General features: G+C 39.7%; 1 protein-coding gene across 1 annotated transcript; it reads left to right on the forward strand.

The window, feature by feature from the left end:
- The first annotated feature begins 3,361 nt into the window (after nt 1-3,361).
- On the forward strand, nt 3,362-22,927 carry cacng5a (calcium channel, voltage-dependent, gamma subunit 5a). The gene is made up of 6 exons (XM_034310764.2): nt 3,362-3,717; nt 16,056-16,294; nt 19,806-19,892; nt 20,674-20,814; nt 21,557-21,702; nt 21,792-22,927. The coding sequence occupies exons 2-6, from the start codon at nt 16,099-16,101 to the stop codon at nt 22,041-22,043; spliced, it is 822 nt and encodes a 273-aa protein (XP_034166655.1). The 5' UTR covers nt 3,362-3,717; nt 16,056-16,098; the 3' UTR covers nt 22,044-22,927.
- The last annotated feature ends 436 nt before the right edge of the window (nt 22,928-23,363 follow it).

Below are 23,363 nucleotides of genomic sequence, written 5' to 3' on the forward strand. Positions count from 1 at the left end.
GCTGCTTATATCTTATATCTTATGTTTACACCCCACTGCACTACCACATTGCGCTCTTACACTGTATTCTTATATATATATATATATATATATATATATATATATATATATATATATATATATATATATACTATATTACCAAAAGTATTCGGTCACCTGCCTTGACTCACATATGAACTTAAGTGCCATCCCATTCCTAACCCATAGGGTTCAATATGATGTCGGTCCACCTTTTGCAGCTATTACAGCTTCAACTCTTCTGGGAAGGCTGTCCACAAGGTTGAGGAGTGTGTTTATAGGAATATTTGACCATTCTTCCAAAAGCGCATTGGTGAGGTCACACACTGATGTTGGTCGAGAAGGCCTGGCTCTCAGTCTCCGCTCTAATTCATCCCAAAGGTGGTCTATCGGGTTCAGGTCACGACTCTGTGCAGGTCAGTCAAGTTCATCCACACCAGACTCTGTCATCCATGTCTTTATGGACCTTGCTTTGTGCACTGGTGCACAGTCATGTTGGAAGAGGAAGGGGCCCGCTCCAAACTGTTCCCACAAGGTTGGGAGCATGGAATTGTCCAAAATGTTTTGGTACCCTGAAGCATTCAAAGTTCCTTTCACTGGAACTAAGGGGCCAAGCCCAACTCCTGAAAAACAACCCCACACCATAATTCCTCCTCCACCAAATTTCACACTCGGCACAATGCAGTCCGAAATGTACCGTTCTCCTGGCAACCTCCAAACCCAGACTCGTCCATCAGATTGCCAGATGGAAAAGCGTGATTCATCACTCCAGAGAACGCGTCTCCACTGCTCTAGAGTCCAGTGGCGGCGTGCTTTACACCACTGCATCCGACGCTTTGCATTGCACTTGGTGATGTGTGGCTTGGATGCAGCTGCTTGGCCATGGAAACTCATTCCATGAAGCTCTCTGCGTACTGTACTTGGGCTAATCTGAAGGTCACATGAAGTTTGGAGCTCTGTAGCAATTGACTGTGAAGAAAGTCGACGACCTCTTTGCACTATGCGCTTCAGCATCCGCTGACCCCTCTCCGTCAGTTTACGTGGCCTACCACTTCGTGGCTGAGTTGCTGTTGTTCCCAAACTCTTCCATTTTGTTACGATAAAGCTGACAGTTGACTGTGGAATATTTAGGAGCGAGGAAATTTCACAACTGGATTTGTTGCACAGGTGGCATCCTATGACAGTTCCACGCTGGAATTCACTGAGCTCCTGAGAGCGGCCCATTCTTTCACAAATGTTTGTAAAAACAGTCTGCATGCCTAAGTGCTTGATTTTATACACCTGTGGCCAGGCCAAGTGATTAGGACACCTGATTCTGATCATTTGGATGGGTGACCGAATACTTTTGGTAATATAGTGTATATATATATAAGATATAATGTTAAATTACTTTTAGTATATTTCTAACTCTCTGTGCTGCTGTAATAGGTGAATTTCCCTCTATCTATCTATCTATCTATCTATCGATCTGTCTAAACAAAAGAAAAAAAACAGACCCTGTGAAAATGTCAAAAGCACATTTTCAATGATTTGTTCAATTCAATTCAATTCAATTCAATTTTATTTGTTAGGGCTTTTAACAATGGACATTGTCACAAAGCAGCTTTACAGAAATAAATGGATTCACAAAAAAAAAATATATTGTAAATATGTGAATTTATCCCTAATGAGCAAGCCAGAGGCGACGGTGGCAAGGAAAAACTCCCTGAGATGATATGAGGAAGAAACCTTGAGAGGAACCAGGCTCAAAAGGGAACCCATCCTCATCTGGGCGCAACGGATAGTGCAATTATAAATAAATCCCTTCTATTATTGTGTACTATATGGACAAATAGTGCAAATGTGCACCCAATAAATTCGTCACAGCTTTTGCAAGAAGTCCGGTTGGTTAAAATCTATCCACTGTCCACTGATGGAGTCCTGAGTACGAAGGTGTTCGTGGCAACTGCAGCCCCAAAGCCACTACAGCAATCACAGTCCCAGGCCATTACAGTACAGCTCCCAATCTGTGATCCCCAAGCCATCTCCACAGCCCCCAGGTGGCACCATCCCCAGCAAACCAAATGGTTCTTCAGACCGTCCATATGGGGCCACCCCTAGCAGTAGCAAGCAAACTCGTCCAATGAGAACTCCAACCAGAAGTAGGGCATAAGGATGGGTCAAGCAGCGAGGAGGAGCAGAAGGGGCATCAGGATGGGTCAGGCAGCGAGGAGGAGCAGAAGGGGTCAGGATCACTGGAATCTCAGGACTAGTATGTGTAGCTCGACAGAGAGTGAGGGAGAGAGAGAGATGGAGAGAGAGGGAGAGAGAGGGAGAGAGAGGGAGAGATTGTTAGGTAAGTTTTTGTCCTCTAATGGTTAAGGACAATGTACTTTGCGTGCAGAGTGCAAGCAGGGACTCCGGCAGGACTAGCTATGACAGCATAACTAAAAGGGAGAGCCAGAAGCTAACACAGACATGAGGGCACCCCGGGACATAAGTCAGCCAGCCACTCCACCGTCGACAAACCTGAGTGAACGCGTGAGACTTGTTCTCATTGCTATCACTTATTTACAACAATATATAAGCCTAATAATATGAGACCATTTTAGGACCTTGGTGAAAAAATAGCCTATTTACCATTAGAAATGTTTTAGCAACCATTAGAAACCATGTTTTAACTATTTTGTTAGAATGTATAATATTTATTGTTTTACTTTAAAAAAAGGCTGTGTGATAGAGCAGCAGGTAGCATTGCTGCTTCACAGCTCCAGGGTCCCTGGTTTGAGCTTGAATTCAGGTTACTGTCTATGTGGGTTTTCTCCATGTTCAAAACTTTCTTTCCACCTCCCAAAAACATGCCGGTAGGTGGATTGTCTATGCTTAATTGCCTCTTGAGTGTGAATGTGTGTGTGCATTGTGCCCTACAATGGACTGGTATCCAGGGTGTAATCCCGTCTCAGGTCCCGTGTTCCCAGGATAGGCTCCGGATCCACCATGACCCTGACCAGGATAAAGCCCTTACTGAAGATGAAAGAATAAGGTTGTGTCTTATATCACTTAAATAACCCCACATGTTCAATTTACATTATTTGTTATTTCAGCTGAGGCAGATTACCAGGGAGGCTTGGCTTCCCTACAGGACAGATGAAGGGAGGCTGAATTAGATTCCATCTTATTGTTTCCGTTTGTTTTTGTTTGTCGTTTTTAGATTATTCTTCCAATTTCCATCTGACAACAAATTCTTTTTCCTCCCCATCAGTTTATCCACTCACTGCCTTCATGCTCTGGACTAACCTGACTGGTAGGAGTGTTATACCACGTGACACACTGAGAGAGGGGGGGGGGAAAGTCCCGCGAGAGGAGTACAGAATGTCAGGAAAGCCGTGCAGGAGATGCGCGCGCGCTCCACTCCTCGCCTCAACCACAGTGTGTAAAACTTCACGAATTTCCATTTCGGTTTTCACTTTGAGCAATTAACTAAAAAATACTACTACTACTACTACTAATAATAATACTAATAATAATATGAACAAACTCGGATTAGTAAATTTCGCCACGGTTTCGGTTTACTAGCTTTAGAGAAGACGTCGCGCGCAGCCTGTTTTCCCGCTTTTTTTTTTTTTCTTTCATTTATTCTGCACGCGAACAGCAGAGTGAGAGACGCACGCGGAGGGGAAGCTGAACACATTTAAACCACAGCAGCACTCATTCCTGAAGGTATGTAATGCTGTTTGTTTACATTTTTTTTTTTTTTTTTTTTTTTTTTTGCACACAAAAATATCAAATTAATACCGAAATGTCCAGGATTATCGGTTTGGTGAAGTGTTATTTCGTCTCCAAATGATTTTAAGAGATTGTTTTTTAAGACTTCGCATCTACCATAGACACTTTATATAATATCTTACAAAATGAATCAAAAATCAACATAAATATGCTACTCATTGAAGTAGTTCAAACTGGTTGTACTTTTTGCTTCACTATTAACCTAAATGTTTGTCTATTAGAACTAAAACTTACAAAAAAATATATGGCCGGAAATGAGTTAGCCATTATGCTAACATAGATATTAGTAAAGTCTTGTTGCCATGGCATCATGTTGAGTCAGATGAAATATGTTGCAGAATATAACACACAGAAGGGCTATAAATCCTGAGAAAAGCCTCCAGACTTCTGTGTATTTCTGCTGATTAACAGAAAAAAAAATCCTAAAATTTCACTGTATTCACGTTTTATAGGGAGAAAAAGTCGAGTTTGTTTCACAAAGTCTCCAAATAAAAATTAGCAGTTACACAGGCAGTGTTTTACTTTTCCACTTTCTCTCCTTTAATATCATGGTTTTTAAGTGTAACCAGGGTATTGTGTTTATATATGTATGTATTTATGTGTATATATATATATATATATATATACATATACACACACACATACATAGAGAGAGTGAGAGAGCGAGATTGATATATAATACATCCATTTGTGAAGATTAGTCCTGGCAGTTAGAAATAAGCTTTTGTGTAATCTTTTAGAGGATCATATCGGAGATGTAAGCCCCTCCGGCTGCCCATTATCTACACGGGCTATTTGCATGCTAATGCAGCATGAAAGAATATTGATTTTGCTTTACAAAGCTTCAGTGCCAAAGGTAAAGGCTGTTTTACATGTGGTGTTTTTTTTTCCCCCTCAGAGAGATAATAAAGCCCCGGTGCAGCAAATGCCATTTCAGCACCATGGACAGTGACATGGACCTGGTGCAGACATGGATATGGGTCAGATGTGTACCAGCAAAGCGTTTCAGAAATGATAACTGTATATGAGATGATAAACGTGTGAAAAAACTGGCCATCGTTAAGAGACTTTAGTTTTCGTAACATGAACCAGTTCGGCTTCTGAAGCAGATCCTCTGTTGCGGTTTATCCAACAACATGCGTTTATATAAATGAATTAGCTGAAGGCAGCTCATTGGACCAGAGACTAGCTACAGGGTTAAAGTCATTAGCTTGGAAAGTAGAGAGTTTTCACCAACTTTCCTAGATTTTCCATTTTATTTACCCTCCCTTTTCTGAGTAGTGAACTGACAAAATGGCTTTTGACAAATTTGTTTAAAAACAAATGCAGAATGGCCAAAGTGGAGTATGCTGACTTACTTTTATTTACAAATCTCTATTAAGACTTAAGGGTGTTCAGCAGCCATTTACAGTATTACTGTTTGTCATAGGAAATGGTATATAACTTACCTTTAGTTGCCAGTTTATTAGGTATGGCTACATTGTACTTTCATCATTGGTCATTTTATCATGCACAGTGTGTCAGCCCATCTCTACCCCAGCAATCAATGAAAAGTGACCACCACAGGACCAGTGCACCTGAGATATTATTTCTTTTTATCAGCATAGCAGTAACACTGGCATAGTAGAACGTGGCACTGGTACACTGCTGCAGTTTTAAATAATGTTACTGCTGACTTGAAAGCAGTTCACCACTCAAAAATATTCAGCCAATGTGAAGAAAATGGTCACTGATGAATTATTAGAGGGCAACTAACGCAAATTATGCATGGGGAAAAAATGAGCTACAGCCTACAAGGTGAACCAGCAAGGTAGGTGTGTCTAATAACATCCAGTAAGTGTACAGTGTTTAAAAACCCCATCAACACTGCTGTGCCTGATACGCTCATACCAGCCCTACACACGCTGCCATGCCACTACCATGTTGGAGTAACTACTGTGCTCAGAATGGTCCATCGCCCAGATAATTGGGTCCTATGGTGGTCCCTTTCCACTGATAGATCAGTGCATATATACTGTATGATCAGCACTTGGTGTCCATGTATTATTTACTTGTCATATTGATCAAGTACAGTAGCAGCAATTGCACTGGGAGTCTCTGCTGAGCTCAGTGAAAACTGTGCACTGTTTTTTTATTTTATGAGAAATTACTTCAGAAATATCAAAATCAATGGAACTTTGGAGATTTTCCACCAAATAGTGTATATCCTTGCTTATCAAGATTTTCCATGGTGCAGTTAGCACTAAAGCTCTGCTAGACAGTTTTCATCATCATCATCATCATCATCATTATCATGAGTAGTCGAGAAATGCAGATAACTGAGCTGTCCAACTTAGTGCTTTCAAGTGATCCTGATCCATATCTTACTCAGTTGCTAATCTTATACATTTAAACAGACTAAATGCATCTTAGCTAATCACAGTGGGAATACTTCTTTTGCAGAGTAGACAGAAAATGTATCTGTCTTTCTCACTGCTTTATTGAACTGTTTCTGTTGGTTCCAAGGACATTAGGGATTCTATAAACTAATTCCCTCTCTTCATACTCTGCTTTAATCCTTCACTCTGTTCCTCTATCCCAGTCTTATTTCGCTTTATACTGTTGTGTCATATTGCCTGTCATTTAGCTACAAAACTGAAAACCACACATTTTAAGACATATTTGAACTATCTTTCAAACAAAGAAGTGCCATTAATGTATAATGGATAATGTGTAAACTACACCAAGTGTAATCTACATGCATACTTTTACCTAACCAAGTCTAAAATACTTCAGCAAATACTCAAGCTAGCAAGGTTTAAGAGTGAGTAGTGAGTTCAATCATAAACCCTCATAAAAATGCAACTGTTTTTTGGTACGTAAAATCACACAAACATTGGGGTAAAAAAAAAGAAAAATGTAGACCTTTAAAGTACATTAGAAATTAGAAAACAACCATAAACACAAGGGGGAAAAACTGAACACAAATAAACGAACTCATGTCACCTCTACTATGGATATATTCAGTTTCCCATATTGTATCACATTGTATAACAGATTTCATACAACTTCCAACAGTTCAATCTGGCTGAAAAGCATTCTATCTAGAAAGTAAGCATAGACCAGCCTAAAAGCAGAAAAGTGCAAAAACTCTGGCTTCAAGGAGATTATTGCAACAAATGCAATGTGTACCCCCACTTTAACACTGACAAAAAATAAAACAAATCAATGTTTAATAGATGTATTTTGAGTCTTGTAAGGTGTTGCCGTATGAGTGAGTAAAAGACTGATGCTTGTTTGTGAAGTGAAGAACTGATGTTCATGTGTAAATCCACATGACAGTCATTTCATGGTTTGAAGCAGCCTGCATTTCTGCACAAGTGTGTGTGTGTGTGTGTGTGTGTGCACGCACACAGGTCAGAGGACTCTGATGCAAGTTAGCAAAGAAAGCCACTGACAGACGAAACAGAAAGGGTGATTGTAGGATCTAACTTCTCACACACACACACACACACACACACACAGAAACATATTCAGAAAATATTCAGACCCTTTCAGTTTTTGCACACTATTGTGTTATAGATTTACTTGTATACTTTAGTGTATTATAGATTAATTTTTTACTACTTGCCATCAATCAACATAATGACAAAGAGAAAACATGTTTTTAGAAATTTTAGCAAATTTATTTAAAAACTTAAATATATTATTTAAATTAGTATTCAGACCCTTTATGCAGTACTTTGTAGAAGCACCTGTGGAAGCAATTACAGATTTGAGTCTTCTTGGGTAAGTCTAACAAGCTTTGCACACCTGGATTTGGGCACTTTCTCTTGCTCCTCCTGACAGATCCGTTCAAGCTCAGTCAAATTGGATGGGGAGTGTTTGTGAACTGCCATCTTCAAGTCTCTCCACAGATTTTCTCTGGCGTCCAAGTCTGGGCTTTGGCTGGGCCACTCAAGGACATTTAGAGACTTGACACATAGCCAATCCAGCATTGTCTTGGCTGTATGCTTTGGGTCAGGTTGTTGTACTGAAAAGTGAACCTTCGCTTAGTCTGAAGTCATGTGCACTATGAAGCAGGATTTCTTCAAGGACCTCTCTATATTTGTCTGCATTCATACTTTCTCCACTTCTGACCAGTCTCCCTGTCCCTACCACTGAGAAGCACCTCCATACCATAATATTGGCATGACCATACTTCACCATAAGGATGGTATTAGCCAGTTAATGAGCACTACCTCAGTTTTGTCTAACATAGTGCTTGGAGTTCAACCCAAAAAGATTCATTTTGTCTCAGAGCCTTTAAAGTGCCTGCCATATGCCTTTTTACTCAAGAGTGGCTTGCATCTAGCCACTCTACCATAAAGGCCTGACTGAATATTTCTTTTAATTTCTTTTATCATTATGGATTATTGTGCATAGATTACTGGGAAAAAAGTAAACTTAATCCATTTATGTAATATGTAACACAATAAAGTGTCTGGGTCTACTAGCTGCATGAGTCCAATACCTATATGTGTCTGTAGAACCCAGTGTGTGTGAAGGTGGGTGGGAAGGAGGACTCAGGAGACAGGTGGACTTTGACAGAGCTTCGGGCTCACTTTATTTTGCCCGCTAGCTCTTTTCAGCACACTTTCAACACTCAACAGAAAAACCAAAATAAAACAAACACCATCCCAATATTTTGGGGCTTTCGCCTCGCTCAAGTTCATCAACACTTTCCAGGCTCATGCTCCGGTGTGTGTGGGTGTGTGTGCGTGTCAGCTCTCTCCCTCTCTCTCTGATTCACAGCGTTATCTTTTTTCCTTTGAAAGGACAAACAACACACACATAAGTAAACTCAAAGTGATCACACACAGGTGAGAATCATCAAGTATTATCTGCTGGTTCAATAGCTCTATAGGTCCAATAGCTCTGTGAGTCTAATATCTGTATGGGTCCAACAGCTCTATGGGTCCAATAGCTCAATGGGTTCAGTAGCTCTGTGGGTGATACTGACTGACAAATTTATTCTTTTTCAGTTAGATCATTATTACTTGTTTTGCAATTATTGAAGTGAAATCAGTATTTGATCAATATCTAGTACCAGCCAAGGTCTGATATTATCATTATATAACTATTTATAAAACAAGTATTAGTACATTTCTGTATCCTCAGATACAGTTACATACAATGCAGACACACATCATTGGTCATTCTAAACATAATAGTGTTGTTGTTGGTTGTTGGTATGCTTGCCTTTGCATATATAGGCAAAGAATATAGGTCAATAGATCATCTGTTTTTCTCTAGGAAATGGGCAACACAAGCTTATTATCAAAGGCTTAAACTGTTTTGCACTGTATGTTGTTAGCTAAAAATAACCTTGCATATATTTACAAAGTAAAAAACAGACACAGACTGTTCATCCAGCTTAATACTGTATCTGCACCATAGATTTCAACAGTTTTAGCATTCCTGGGGCTTTTTCCTCAACATTTTCCCATTTTCTCCATATTTGGAGTTCTCCTCTACACTGGTATTTTCTTTCCATCATCGACATGGAGAGAGAAATGGGCAGAGCTGCTGAAGGTTTGGTGGTTTTAACTGAAGTGTGCGTGTGTGTGTTTGTTTGTGTGTTATTGACCTGAAAGAGGCCTGACCCAGTTCACAGGCACAGAGCCAGAGAGGAAAACCCACACTGCTGTAGAGATGAGCTGCTCTCTCTTAATTAGAAACACACAGAATTACAAAACCCACAGAAAGCAAAAGCTGTGAAGTCAGGAATTTAACAGTCTGAGCAAAATGTTTGAGCCAAAGCAGGTGGTTTTTATATATGTTGCCTCGCACCTCAGGGGTTAGGGGTGTGATTCCTGTCTCCGCCCTTACATGTTCTCTCTGTGCTTTGGCGGTTTCCTCCGGGTACTCTGGTTTCCTCTCCCGGTCCAAAGACATTCGTTGTAAGCTGATTAGCATTTCCTAAATTGTCCATAGTATGTGTGAATGGGTGTGTGAGTGTGCCCAGCAATGGGTTGGTACTCCGTCCAGTGTGTCCCCCCGCCTCGTGCCCCAAGTCCTCTGGGATAGGCTCCAGGTTACCCTGCGACCCTGTGTAGGATAAGCAGTACAGAGAACGAATGGATGGATGGATGGATGGATATAACTTTCTCTCACCATAAAGGCTGTAAAGTTTCACCAATTTTCTGTGGTATAATGGACAATATAGCAATATACTGGACATTCAAAAACGTCCAACGTTGGGAAGAAATTGCCTGAATCAATATAGCCATTGACATCTTTGTATTACTAATGTACTGTTACTTAGAAACTTAACTGTCTTAATTTATTTATTTATGTATAGCTTATTCATGGCTGGAGATTCTTACCTCTGCAAATCCCCAGGCACTGGATTATTTACCTTCAGTACATATTCTTGTTTTTCTTCCTCATACAATTAACTGAAATATCTGTTTTGGGCAAACATAAGGAAACATTTATTCCACCCTGATTTCAGTTTACTGCGTGTATCAAATAACTTCTCAAGTCATTCCAAGGAAATGATAAAAATCCCTAAAGTGTTGGTGGAAAGCTGATAGAGGAGTCAAGCGAAGCAGAAAAGCTTTTACCTTTCTCATCATAGCATGGCCACTCTTGCCCAAAACAGCCTTCCATCCCAGGACATTTGTGTGAATTGCTATCACACATGAATCAGACATGGCTTTGTATTCCATTGAGACCAGGCATAATAATTCATAGAAGAAACATCAGCTGCAGGAAAATTGAAAATTTCATTGGTACTTATATGCAAAGATCTTGTAGACTATAATTTTAAATAAATATTAACAAACAGTAAACACATGTGAAACAGATATTCCACTTCCTCCATATTTGATTTAAAGGACACATAAATACGAACCATCTGGAACCACTTAGTGTCATCTCATTTGCCAATAATAAACTGCTGTCATTGATATTCAGCAGAGAATAGCATCGAATTCTAAAGCTTCCACTAAAAGGCCTTTGCAACATTAATGCTGTAGAGAGACAGAGCCGGAACTAAGAGAATGGGAGATCAAACTGACACTGTGATCCACAGTATGAGACCATAAACACAAAGAGCTCACACCAAGCTGAATATAAATACAGTCTCTTAAGGGGCATTGAACTGGCCAGTACTAATGCTTCTGATTTGCTATTCAAAACCTTGCTAGGTTTTGTGAGGGATTTTAGCTGTGAAGATATACACCAAAAAAGAATAAATGTTTGGAGATGTGTGTGTCCATATCAAGAAGCTATTACAGTGCTTTTTATTTTAGGGTACCAAGATTAATTGGACGTTTTTGGCATTAGTTAATGCTCGAGATAAATAGATTACTGTAAATAGAAAGCTACAACCACTTTAGATGGTTCACTACATGATAGATCACTTGGCAATGGCAGCAGGATGAATTCTGCAATTAACAGAGGCATCTTAACTGCTTAGATCCCACCAAATGACTCAAAACTCAGTGGACAGTTATTGCACCAGGACACAAACCTTATGAAAACAAAACTGACAAAAAAAAAAAAAGCCTCAGAAATAAGCAGGAGCTAAGATGCTGCATTAAAAGCCTGAAACAGTGAGCTTATGACCTTTAACCCTCAGCAGCTCAGCTGTAGGATTGAATTGTATCTTGTGTCAGTTGTAAGCCACATTGGATTAAACCGGGCACCAGTAGGGAAGATATTTACTTAACACATTACCTTTGGAGCAATGTATATAAAGTGGTGTGGTTTTTGTGTAGTTCATTCGGTCTAGGCATGAACACCATTGACTTCTGCTGGCTTTTTGGCACCCAGTGTGGGACAATTCAAATGAACTGATTTTTAGAAATCTATAAATAGACAGGTGACAAATGAAAGATAAAAACCACCATAACAGGTCTTGGTAGGGTGTTGGGTCACAATAAACCACCAGAACGGCTTCAGTGCACCATGACACAGATTCTACAAGTCCCTGGAACTGTACTGGAGTGATAAACAGCATTCTTCCAGAAGATATTCCCTCAGCTGATGTTTTGATGATGGTGGAAGAGAACGCTGTCTAACACATTTCAAAATCTCCAGGTGGTGTTCAGTTGGGTTGAGATCTGGTGACTGTGAAGGCCATAGCATAAATACATGATTTTCATGCTCAACAAAACAAAACTATTCAGTGACCCATCATGTCCTTGGGATGGGGCATTGCCAGCCTTTTATTTATGTTTACATGTCAAGGTTAATGTAAACCAAATGTGGCAGTGATTTCATAAAAGTGTCTGGCCACAAGCAGCACATGTCTTGAGAGATCTATTACTGTCCATGTCTGGAAAGGCACCTTTCTCTCTCTTTCTATCTGTTTCCCTTACTTGTCGAAAGCGATTTATTAAAATTAACCTCTCTGGCAATGAGTGCTGGCATCTGCAGTGGCATGCATCCAACTCAGAAGCATCCCACATAAACACACAGAGAAGGAAGTCAGTTAGTTACAGGGGCCTACCCAGATCCCATAGACAGTTATAGAGAGTTGACTCTAAAATCTCTAAAATGGATGTGGGTTATAGCCTTTTTTATGGGCAGAAAAACACATCCCATGCAGTAGCAGGTTAACTAATGGGCAGTGTGCTATAAAAGCACTTCAGAACACTTTCAATTTCCTTTCTCCCTTATCAGTAGTCTAACGCCCACCTGGTCAGTGATTTATGCAGTCCCAAATGGTCACCATGGTTTCACTATAAAGGCACCCTATTATGAAGTAAAGCTGGTTCAGTTTGATTAGCATAGCGCACTAAGAAACAGTACGGGAAACAGATGTGTGCATCACAAGCTCACAACGCGATGAAGCCTAACTCAGGGCTAAAGAGCAGTTCTGAATCAGCACACATGCAGGCATGTGCATGGTCAGTTGAATCGTCATGATTCTAGGCATTTTAGCATAGTGACTTAACTAAAAGGCACGCTAGGCTTCTAAAGTAGCAGCTCTGTTAGTGCACATAAGCCCCAGTCAGAAAACTTAGATAAAGGAAATAAAGACAGGCAAGAGTTGCCATTTGTAGTAAATTAGCACATGGTATACAAATGTGTTGTCCTTTACGTCGAAATAAATGGAATCAATGTGGAATGGAAAGGGATCCTATTTATGCTGCACAGTATAGTGTTTATTAGATACTGTCACAAACTTTGCCTTTGGCTGTTTTGATAGATCAGGGCATTAGCAGAATCCAAAAAAGGAGTTATGCTGACCAGTCTTAGACCAACATACATCACTAGTTTCTTTTAATATATGTAAAGTCATATCGAAATCGCAGTATGCAGTATATTTTGTCCATATTATGCAGCCATACTGTATGTCCTATTAATAGGATTAGTAGTCCCTTTGCTGTAACAACTCTCTACACTTCTAGCAAGGTCTTCCACTAAATATGGAAGTGTCACTGTGGAAATGCTATTCCAGCTAGCCACAAAAGCATTACCAAGGTCATGAACTGACATTGGGCAATTTGGGCAAGCGGCTCTTATATTCCCAAAGGTGTTTGATGAGGTTGAGATCCGGCAAGCTCTGTAGGCCGTACCATTTCTTTAAGGCGTTTGACTTGTGCACACAAACACTGGGACATTGGAACTGCTACCACAAACTCATCATCTTGGCATGCTGCATCATTAGGTTTTGTCATCCCTAGCACTTGGAAGCCTAGCATGAATTATGAAAAAACACCCCCAGATCATTTTTCCTCCTCCAGCACACTTCATAGGTGCCATGAAGCACCGAGGCAAGTAGCATTCTTTAGGCATCTGCCAAATACAGACTGATCTGTTGGACTGACAGACAGTGAAGTGTGATTCTGCACTCCCAAGAATGGGTTTCCACTGCTGCGTCCAATAGTGCTGAGTCCAATAGTGGTGAAATTTGTATATTTTTACCTATGTGTGACTTTCTGTCAGCTGTCACAGTGGAGAACTCTAAATAACAAATTTCTTGGTAATGTGACTTCTGTAATGATATAGTGTTGAAAGTCTGAGAGCAGTTCAGAATGTCCAGTTCTCGTGCCAAGGTTTTTTTTTTTCTATGGAGACTGACACCTGCATCAGTGAGCAGTGAGAGTCCTTAAATAGTCTAATTAGAAAGGGGTGTCTGGATACTTTTGGATATGTATGGCTGATTTCCAGTATCATTATCCAATATCTCAAATATGTCATCTAACACAGCCAAGTTCATGTAAAACAGCTCACTTTCTCAATTATTCCTCTATTTGCCGAGTCCAAATCAGCGTGAAATTGATACTTTTCTGTTTGGGCTGATTGAGTTTCACACTGTACAAATTGAAGTGAAAACAAATATTTGCTAAGGGATGTGTGTTAATGGGCACAGCTGGTACATACTAAAAGTCTTTTATTTGTTAGGCAAAAATATGGTGGTGATTTTGCAAGAGCAAACAGAAGTCACAGAAATCAACCAAGCACTGAGAATACAGAGCTGAATAATAAACTAATAATTAAAGGATTTTTTAAAATCTGTTTTTTTTTAAATATATCCAGCATTTCGTGTTTGTTTATCCAAAATACTATATCCTCTTGCTAATTTTACATGTCTTATACCAGTTAATGAGCTCACATGTCCAAGAACACTGACTTGAAACAAAAATACATAGCATGCTTGGTTCATTTCCTGGAATTGGGTCACGTCAGGGCTGATTCATGTTATCACTGCATGAGTCAACCCTTGGACACAGACCGAGACAAGCTCTGGTTGTTTTGGTCCCCAGATAAGTGTTTGTTTTTTCTAGGTGACCCAGACCATGGGGGTAAAAAAACCCCACCGGAGTTTGATTCAAACAGACTAAATATTGCATATATGAAAAGTGATGTGACCTCGCCGATTAAGTGTTTTTTAACCTTGGTGTGAACTGAGTTGTATTGAGAGTTGCATATGCACAGTGACACATATCTGCTTCTACATGCTCTTTACTGGATATCTCAGTCTATGAATGGGCTTGAAACTGAATCTTTCTCTCTCAGTGGGTTAGTGAGGCACAGCTGCCTCAGGCAAGGCAAGCCACTGAACCGCACTGGCAATGAAGAGTCAAACATCAGCAGCATGTTCACATAGTTCACTTCCCATAAACAATGTTTACATTCCCATACATAGACAGCAGAAGATACCCTCCATGTACTGAACTGGAGTGAAAAACCATTAAAGCCACGTCTTAGTGCACATCAGTGTTTATGAACACAGATGTTTATGAATGCCCATAACCCTGTATTCATATTGGTAATAATCATAAGTGAGCATTGGTGATTAACAGCAACAGGAGACAGAATGAATGTGGCCAGGGATGCATAGTCATGCTACATAGGTGATTGACTCAAATTTCTGGGTCATGTAGTACTACATGGTAATGAAATCTTAATGTGTGTGCACAATGTACACTTTTCACTCTTTCAATTTGTTATTATGCATCCATTTTAGTGCTCTCCATTAGAAGAAAATGTGCCTACATTGGACAAATCATCCAAGCAACTATCAGCTGCCACAGTTACGGCTCCGGTTGAAAATGGCTATTTTATACTTTTATCAAAATTATCAACATATGAAATTCAGCCTTTAAAAAAAATAATTGTCTCTGAGTAAGATGTTGTCTCCAGGAATTAATATATGGACAATTGATGCATGATAGCGCAATTATTATTTTCCCAAATTATGAATTTCTGAGTTAAATATTGTGGTTACAACAAAGCATCCATACTGTACCATTTAAATCATGAATTAAAAATCGTGTATTTTATTGTTCACAGGGGGAGCAGTCCATAAGTCACATTACCTCACTATAATGATGAAAGCGGACTCAATTACCACTTTTGAAGCTACAAGGCTCCCATTAATATCTGGTTAATATCTGATTTAGAATGTAAAAGGAAATGTAGTAAGCATATATTTATTCAGAAACTTTTATCCTATAGTTGATCTAGCATTGTGTAACACAAATAAAGAATGTGTTAATAGAAAACATATTGTTTATTCACTGTATCTTTTGTAGGCTACCAGATACATAGAACAGATTAAAGATGCATATTTAATTGCTTTTTGAAAGTCTCAATTCTCATAAAGTAAACCTCATATAGTGACAAAGAATTATTGAGGGTTCAGCACATGTTTGTTTTATTTTAATTTTTGTTTATTATATTTTTATCTTCTCATCGCACATTTGTTCAGTTGTTAATATCGGAATATTTGGTAGTTGACTTGAAATTCAGGGATATCCATCTAGCTGTGATTCACATATGTCCCACTGCAGGTCCCTTGTCCTGCGTGCGCTGCCCCCTGTTGGAGCGGAGGTGATGAGTGTGTGCGGGAGGAAGGCTCTGACGCTGCTGAGCAGTGTGTTTGCCGTGTGCAGTCTGGGCCTGTTGGGAATCGCCGTCAGCACAGACTACTGGCTCTACCTGGAGGAGGGAATCATCATGCCTCTCAACCAGAGCACAGAGATACGCATGTCCCTCCACTCAGGCCTCTGGAGAGTCTGTTTCCTGGCAGGTGAGAGGGTTTTGTGCTTAATATCTGATCATGGAGTGGCAACATTTCAATCCATCATGTATCTTTTTGATCGAATTCATACAGTGAACAATAGAAGAAGAATATATATCTTGGGAAAACTTCAGCCTACTAGGCAGCCATCTCTTAAATGATCCACAAGTCTAGTCACCATAATGTGACAATGTCCATCTTCACAAAATTAAGTGTTAGGACTGTAGATTCTTTTGTTACTTGATCTTGGAAAAACAGACTGTCATTAGGGATCAGTAGAGGTATATCACTAGATGACATAGTTTTATTAGGACAGGTAGAAAAAAATACATCTTGCTTTCATACCCCACTTGACACAAACATTTTTGCATTGCGTCTGATTACTGTTTTACAGCCAAATTATGTGTCCTGATGAAGTAATTCAGTGAGTTGTATTTAATTTGCAGTTGGGTGAAGTAGTTACTTATACTGAAGTGATGTTACATAAATAATCTCCAACCATCCATACTAACCTGAGGTGCATTTTTGAACCAAAGTGGGTTTGAAAACACCACTGCGTCTGTGTACTACGACTGTCACTACCTCTGGTGTAATTTCTGACCATAAAAAATAGGAACTGAGTGCAAACCATGTAGCAAATTACAGCCAAACAATATTCAAAAGCATTTGAATTCTAATATTTATAGATAATTAAAATTCCCACTTTTGAAAGTCCTAGTGTTGAACAGGACTGAATGTTGTGGATTATTGGTAGCAGCACATGACTAGTGCCAGCTGCATGTCTCCTGTTCCAGAAGCCTTTACAGCGTCATGTGGAGACAGTGTGTGTGATGGAGCTCCATTAATGGATTTTGTACTTTCAGAGTTCTTGTACTTTCAGAGTTTAACATCTGACAGTGATGGTAGCAAGTGCTGTTCTGATGGCACGTTACGGAATATAATCACTTGCAGAGAAGGCATTGCTGCGGAGAACAATAGTGCTGTCTCATACCTGTCTCCTCATTCTTCAGTGAACCCGTTTGAACTGCACACTGTGTAACTTCTTTTCAGAAGGCACTGTGGTCTCCTTCTGAATCTTCCTCTTCTTCTTTTTCATTCTCTGTGAAAGAGATCCCTGTAACTCTGCTGTAATGCAGTGTGTTCCTCTCCAGTTCATTCAGTGCCTCAGGGTTCATCTTTGCTTTTAAAGGTGCAGTTTGTAAAATATAAAAGTGTTTCAAGGCTTTGAATGCTTGTATAATTTTGAAGACACCTACTGTGATTCATAAAATGGCCATGCAGTGGATCTGGCCAGCTGCTTCATTTACGGCTAGTGATTTTGCCAGAAAAATAAGATCCATCCCAGCTACTTTTTTCTAAAAGGAAAACCAAAAGGATCCCACAGAAGAGCTACTCTAGCACAAATTGCTGTGTATGGGGCTGCGTAGCTGCAGACCGGTTAGAGTATCCATGCTGATCCCCGTGAACTGGACCATGGAGCAGTGGAAGAAGGTGGCCTTTCTTTTACATCATATGGACAGCCAGGTGCATGTGTGTCGCTTACCTGGGGAGGAGATGGCACCAGGATGCAAGCCTGCAGGACGAAGGTAAGCTGGGGGAGGCAGTGTGATGCTCTGGGCAATGTTCTGCTGGGAAACCTTGGGTCCAGGCATTCATGTGGATGTTACTTTGGCATGTATCACCTACCTAAACATTGTTGCAGCCCATGGCAGTGGCCTCTTTCAGCAGGATAATATGCCCTGCCACACTGCAAAAATTGTTCAGGAATGGTTTGAGGAACATGACAAAGAGTTCAAGATGTTGACTTGTCCCCCAGATTCCCCAGATCTCAATCCAGTAGAGCATCTGTGGGACGTGCTGGACAAACAAGTCCGATCCATGGAGGCCCCACCTCACAACTTACAGGACTTAAAGGATCTGCAGCTAACATCTTGGTGCCAGATACCACAGCACACCTTCAGATGTCTTGTGGAGTCCATGCCCCAACAGGACAGCCATTTTTTTGTCATCTGTCTGTATCTTTTTTCCTTTCTTTTCTTTCTGAAACTTGTATGCATGACTGGCCTTCCCACTATGACTGACAACCCATTGTCATATTTGGGGGGAAAAAATGCTGGGATAGCTTTACACAAGTACTCTTCTACCCCTGTGACTAAGAGTTTTATGATCAATTCATCATAATATTCACTGAGTCATAACTGTGCACAGGACAATTTTTCTAATCCCACACTGCTGGTAATGGAAAAAATACTGTATTAGAGTATTAGCTGTTTAATTGGAGGTTATAGTCAGTTCAGGCACAGTTGTAGTTTCTTTTAATGAGTTATATAACTGTACTTCCTGATTTAGTGTCGCTGGTGAATATCGCACAGCATTGAGAAACCTCAAGCACCTGTCTCAGAATTTAGCAGATTGTTCCAGAACAAATGTGACAAAAACACAAGGTGACAGAACGAAGAAGAATCTGGCTCTGTACCAAAGTACGGTGATTTGGGTTGTTAGTCTGTTTTAATGAAATAAATTAACTGCCACATTCTTTCTTTCTACCTGGAATTTTTCAGCACATCTTCTGAGCAGTGTTTCTCCATATATCTTATTTATTATTATGCCCTTATGTACTGAAATAGAAATAATACAAATCAAACCTCATGGTCTCCCATATTAAAAATGTCAAAAGTGAATGTGAACTAAAAAAAACAAATCAAATTTTTTAATTTTAATACAAGTGTGGACTTTTTATATAAAATCTTCTCGTAAACAAGGTGAAAAAGACCCAGTTTGAACGTAGCTGAAATATCCTTCTTACATACTCAAACTGGCATTTTAATCACACTTCTGTTCTTTTTTTTTTTTTTTCAATCAGTTAAACAGCATGAAGTGTTGTTTTTAATCAGAGAATGACTGAGAAATGTTTATGAGTGTCATGCAGTTTGTCTAGTGTTTTTTTGGATTGATAACCCTGCGTGCACAGTGGTCTACGTAGGTGTAGTAAGAAATAATTGAGACCTGTACACAGGTACACAGCTTGCGCACACACACACACACACACACACACACACACACATAACCCTAACCTTAACCTCAGTAACCAAAAAGGAACTCTTTGGAACTAACCCAATGTCTGTGGCTGTGTAAAGCAAGCAGCACATAATTTCTATCTTTTTTTTTTCGTTCAGTGCCATGGTGATCAAGAGCATTGTGAATCCGTTTTCAGTATATGGAATCCACTTATAAATCATTGCCCTCATTCGTTTAATTTCTCCACCATTTCTCCTAAAATTATTTTTTTATCCATCTATTTCTTCTTCTCCTTTGAGCAGTTACTACAGCTGTAAGCTACAATTTTGAAGCATCGCTTCCATCTTCTAATACTTCCATTTTCAGAGTTTGTCATAACCTCATTGCTCACTAGGAACATGAAATGTCTGTCTTATGGAAATCATTGTTATTTACAGTGCAGTCCAGTTTAGATATGTTTGATGTGATGTGATCTCCGACATGTTTTGATGCTGTGTTTCAGGAAAAGAGAAGGGACGTTGCTTCACCATTGAGTATGTCATGCCTATGAACGTCCAGATGACATCAGAATCAACAGTCAGTGTTCTGAGTAAGTGACACTACTGACCTTATCCTGCCAGGGTCTGTAAAAATTGTTTAGTGTTCACAGTTAGTCAAGCTGAACATAACAACTCCCACACATCACATCGACATGTCACAAAATCGTAAAATCACTGCTTTACATCAATAAAAGCAGCAAACGCTAAACTATTTTGCACTAGGTTAAACAGATGAAATAACTGCTACATTAATTTATTTGTGGATAAGGAAAATATGGCTACATTATCCTTTAGCTAGTTTTTCAGAGGCATTGTTGGATAAATATTGTTATAGACTAACGGATTACAATAGCAGCAGGTTTAGGGGATAGTCTAAGTACATGAAAGTCACACTAACTCACAACTGTGAGAAAAGTTGCTAGTAGAATAAACCATGAATTTAGTGAATGTTAATGGTCTCACAGTCTTGAAATATAACAATTCCTTTCACAAGGTGACTGTTTTTTTCTGTAAAGATTATCTGATTACTGCACCTAAAAATCAGAACAGCAGTGTAGATAATCTGAAAGAAAACTCATGCGAACGAATCGAACGAACTGAAATAAGATGCAATAATTTACATTTACGTTTCATGAAGTTTAGTAAGAAAGGTGATAAGAATATTTTTAGATTATAAACTAAACTAACCCATTATTCTTTCTCAGTCATCTTGTAAAGGCTGAATTATTTCCATGCACATGGCAGGGAGGTCAGTGCGCCAGGCATTAATATTAAAGTAGATTTGCTCTGCTCTGTGTATGTGTGTGTGTGTGTGTGTGTGTGCGTGTACAGAGATGATCCGCTCAGCTACGCCGTTCCCACTGGTCAGTCTTTTTTTCATGTTCATCGGCTTCGTCCTGAGCAACATCGGCCATATCCGGCCCCACCGCACCATCCTAGCGTTCGTCTCTGGAATCTTCTTCATTCTCTCAGGTAGCAGAACAGCCGAACAAAGCCTGTATTCACACGTGGAACCTGTTTCTTTTCTTGAGATTTAAACAGCATCACAGTTTTTATTAGACAATTTAACATCATCCGATTTTATTTTTATTTATTTATCCACACTACTGTTTTCTCATTGCAGATTTCTTATGATGTGACATCTTCTGGTTAGGTCAAATAACAAATGGCTTCCTATTCATGTTGTTTTCACCACTACATGTTGTATAACATAATAGTGCTGTATACCCTCCTACGTATGCATAATGTACAATGACAACTGAAATTCATCCACAGACAATAGGTTATGTAAGATTTAAAGTATTGGCACACTTGACTATGTGTGACTGTGTTTAAGTGAAAGTTTTTGTGCATTGTACTGTGCATGCTTCTATTTGGGTGTGTGCAATGCCATTAACACAAACTCGCTCTGTCTTGATGTCTTTGTGCCCTCAATCATTCACTCTGTGGGTGAGAAACATTGCAGTGTACAAAAGAGATATTGCAAGTTTCATTTCAATTTCTTTAATAATGAGTAGTCTTACACTTTCCGTGCCTATCACTAGATACAACCTGATAACATTCAGTGATATGAAGTGAAACTCTGCCACAGGACACAGATTGTCCAGGGATTAGCGTGCTGTGCTATGCTGTGATTGGTGGAAAAGGGCAAGTAGTACCACACAGCAAACCTGCAGTGTGGTACTACTAACCTAACAATGTTCCTTTGTTCCAGGTCTTTCTCTGGTAGTTGGTCTGGTGTTATATATCTCCAACATCAATGATGAGATGCTGAACAGAACTAAGACAAACGAAGCCTACTTCAGCTACAAATACGGCTGGTCTTTTGCCTTCGCGGCCATCTCCTTCCTGCTCACTGAGGTAAAACTTCAGCTCTCAGTGTCATTTCTTCAGATCTCAATTTCATTTCTTACCATGTTCACTGAGCCTGACTTTCCTCTGTCCTGAAGGCGGCAGGCGTGATGTCTGTCTACCTGTTCATGAAGCGATACACAGCGGAGGAGCTGTACCGACCTCACTCAAATTTCTACGGGCCGCGTCTCAGTAACTGCTCTGATTACTCAGCTCAGTTCCTCCACCCAGACGCCTGGACGCGAGGACGCAGTCCCTCAGACATCTCCAGCGAAGCCTCGCTCCAGATGAGCTCCAACTACCCTGCTCTGCTCAAGTGTCCTGAGCATATTTCCTCCTCCCCCTGCTGAGAGAGCTCTCTCACTCACACGCATACACACATGCACACACAGGAAGGTTTGACTCGATACAGCTGGTTAAGATCACTTTATCTGTATTTGATGTGATTTTTTTTCAGAAGGGTTATTATCTATTTCAGTGTGCCTCATGTTTCAATCCTACAGTACAGCAGCTAGTCATGCTAGTACATAGCAGATATGTTAACTGAACCTCTGCCTTTTTCTTGAGCATTTTGCTTTTTGCGAGCCTTCAGTATGTTTTAGAATTAATTTTTGTCAATTGATATCAAACTGTTAGCTGCATTATTCGTTGTCCATTATTTAAATTATGAAAAAGTGAAAAATGTAGCAAGCGTTAATATATTCCAAATGGTGAGAAATGCTAGAATCTATCTAGAAGACAGTGTTTCTCAAACCAGGAAATGTGTGTCTGCCTTAAAGTGTCATTACTTAAGGATGCTCTGTGACTTGCTTGAACAAAAACCTTAACCTGACCTGAATGCTGTAACATTATAGGAGCCATCTTAAACAAAAAATATTCTTTTTCTTAGCACAGTTTGGTATCAACTACCAGACCCCATGTTTTGGTTGCTTGGAAAACTGATTGGGTGAAAAAATGGTAGCTAACATAATATAATATAATGTGTGGTGCTCTAGTTAAGTGCATTAATACAGACAAAGAGTAATGAATGAGTTTATAATTATTAACGTCTTGTAACAAAATTTGTAATTTTAGCGCATTATGTTTGTGACCAAAAAGTCACTTGGCCAACATTTTGGCTATAAGATGTGGTGTTCAGTCCTCACGTCATCGCATAAAAGATTTATTCAAGCCTGGATAGTGTCTTTATTTTCAACATAGCTACATACCAAATGAAACCTTTTGTTTTGTGAAAGTCAATAAGGAGTAGGGTTTTTTAACCTGCTTGACAACTGGGCAACTGCGAATAAAAATTGAACAGCACTTGTCTCCGGTGTCAGGCTTCTGAGTTGTCCAGCCCTGGCTTAACAGTGCTGTTTAAAGCAAACGTATGAACATTTAAACCTGTATGTGGACTGCATGGGGGGCCTGGTTTGGGAAACACAGCCTTTAGCTATTTGTTATCTGATTGTATTATATATTTTACTACCAGTCCGAGAGAGAAAGTATTGTGATGTGTTACCTACAAATCTACAGCATGGCCTTGACTCTGTTACCTCTTGCTTTGTAGATCTTATTATAAACCTTTTCAGATTGAATTAATCACACTCATGTTCTTTGTCATGTAATCCATGTAGCTAAAATGTTTGTTTGCACTTTACCTGTCTGATGGATGGTATAGCAGTGACTGA

This window comes from Pangasianodon hypophthalmus, chromosome 2, assembly GCF_027358585.1.
Source record: "Pangasianodon hypophthalmus isolate fPanHyp1 chromosome 2, fPanHyp1.pri, whole genome shotgun sequence".
NCBI lineage: Eukaryota > Metazoa > Chordata > Actinopteri > Siluriformes > Pangasiidae > Pangasianodon > Pangasianodon hypophthalmus.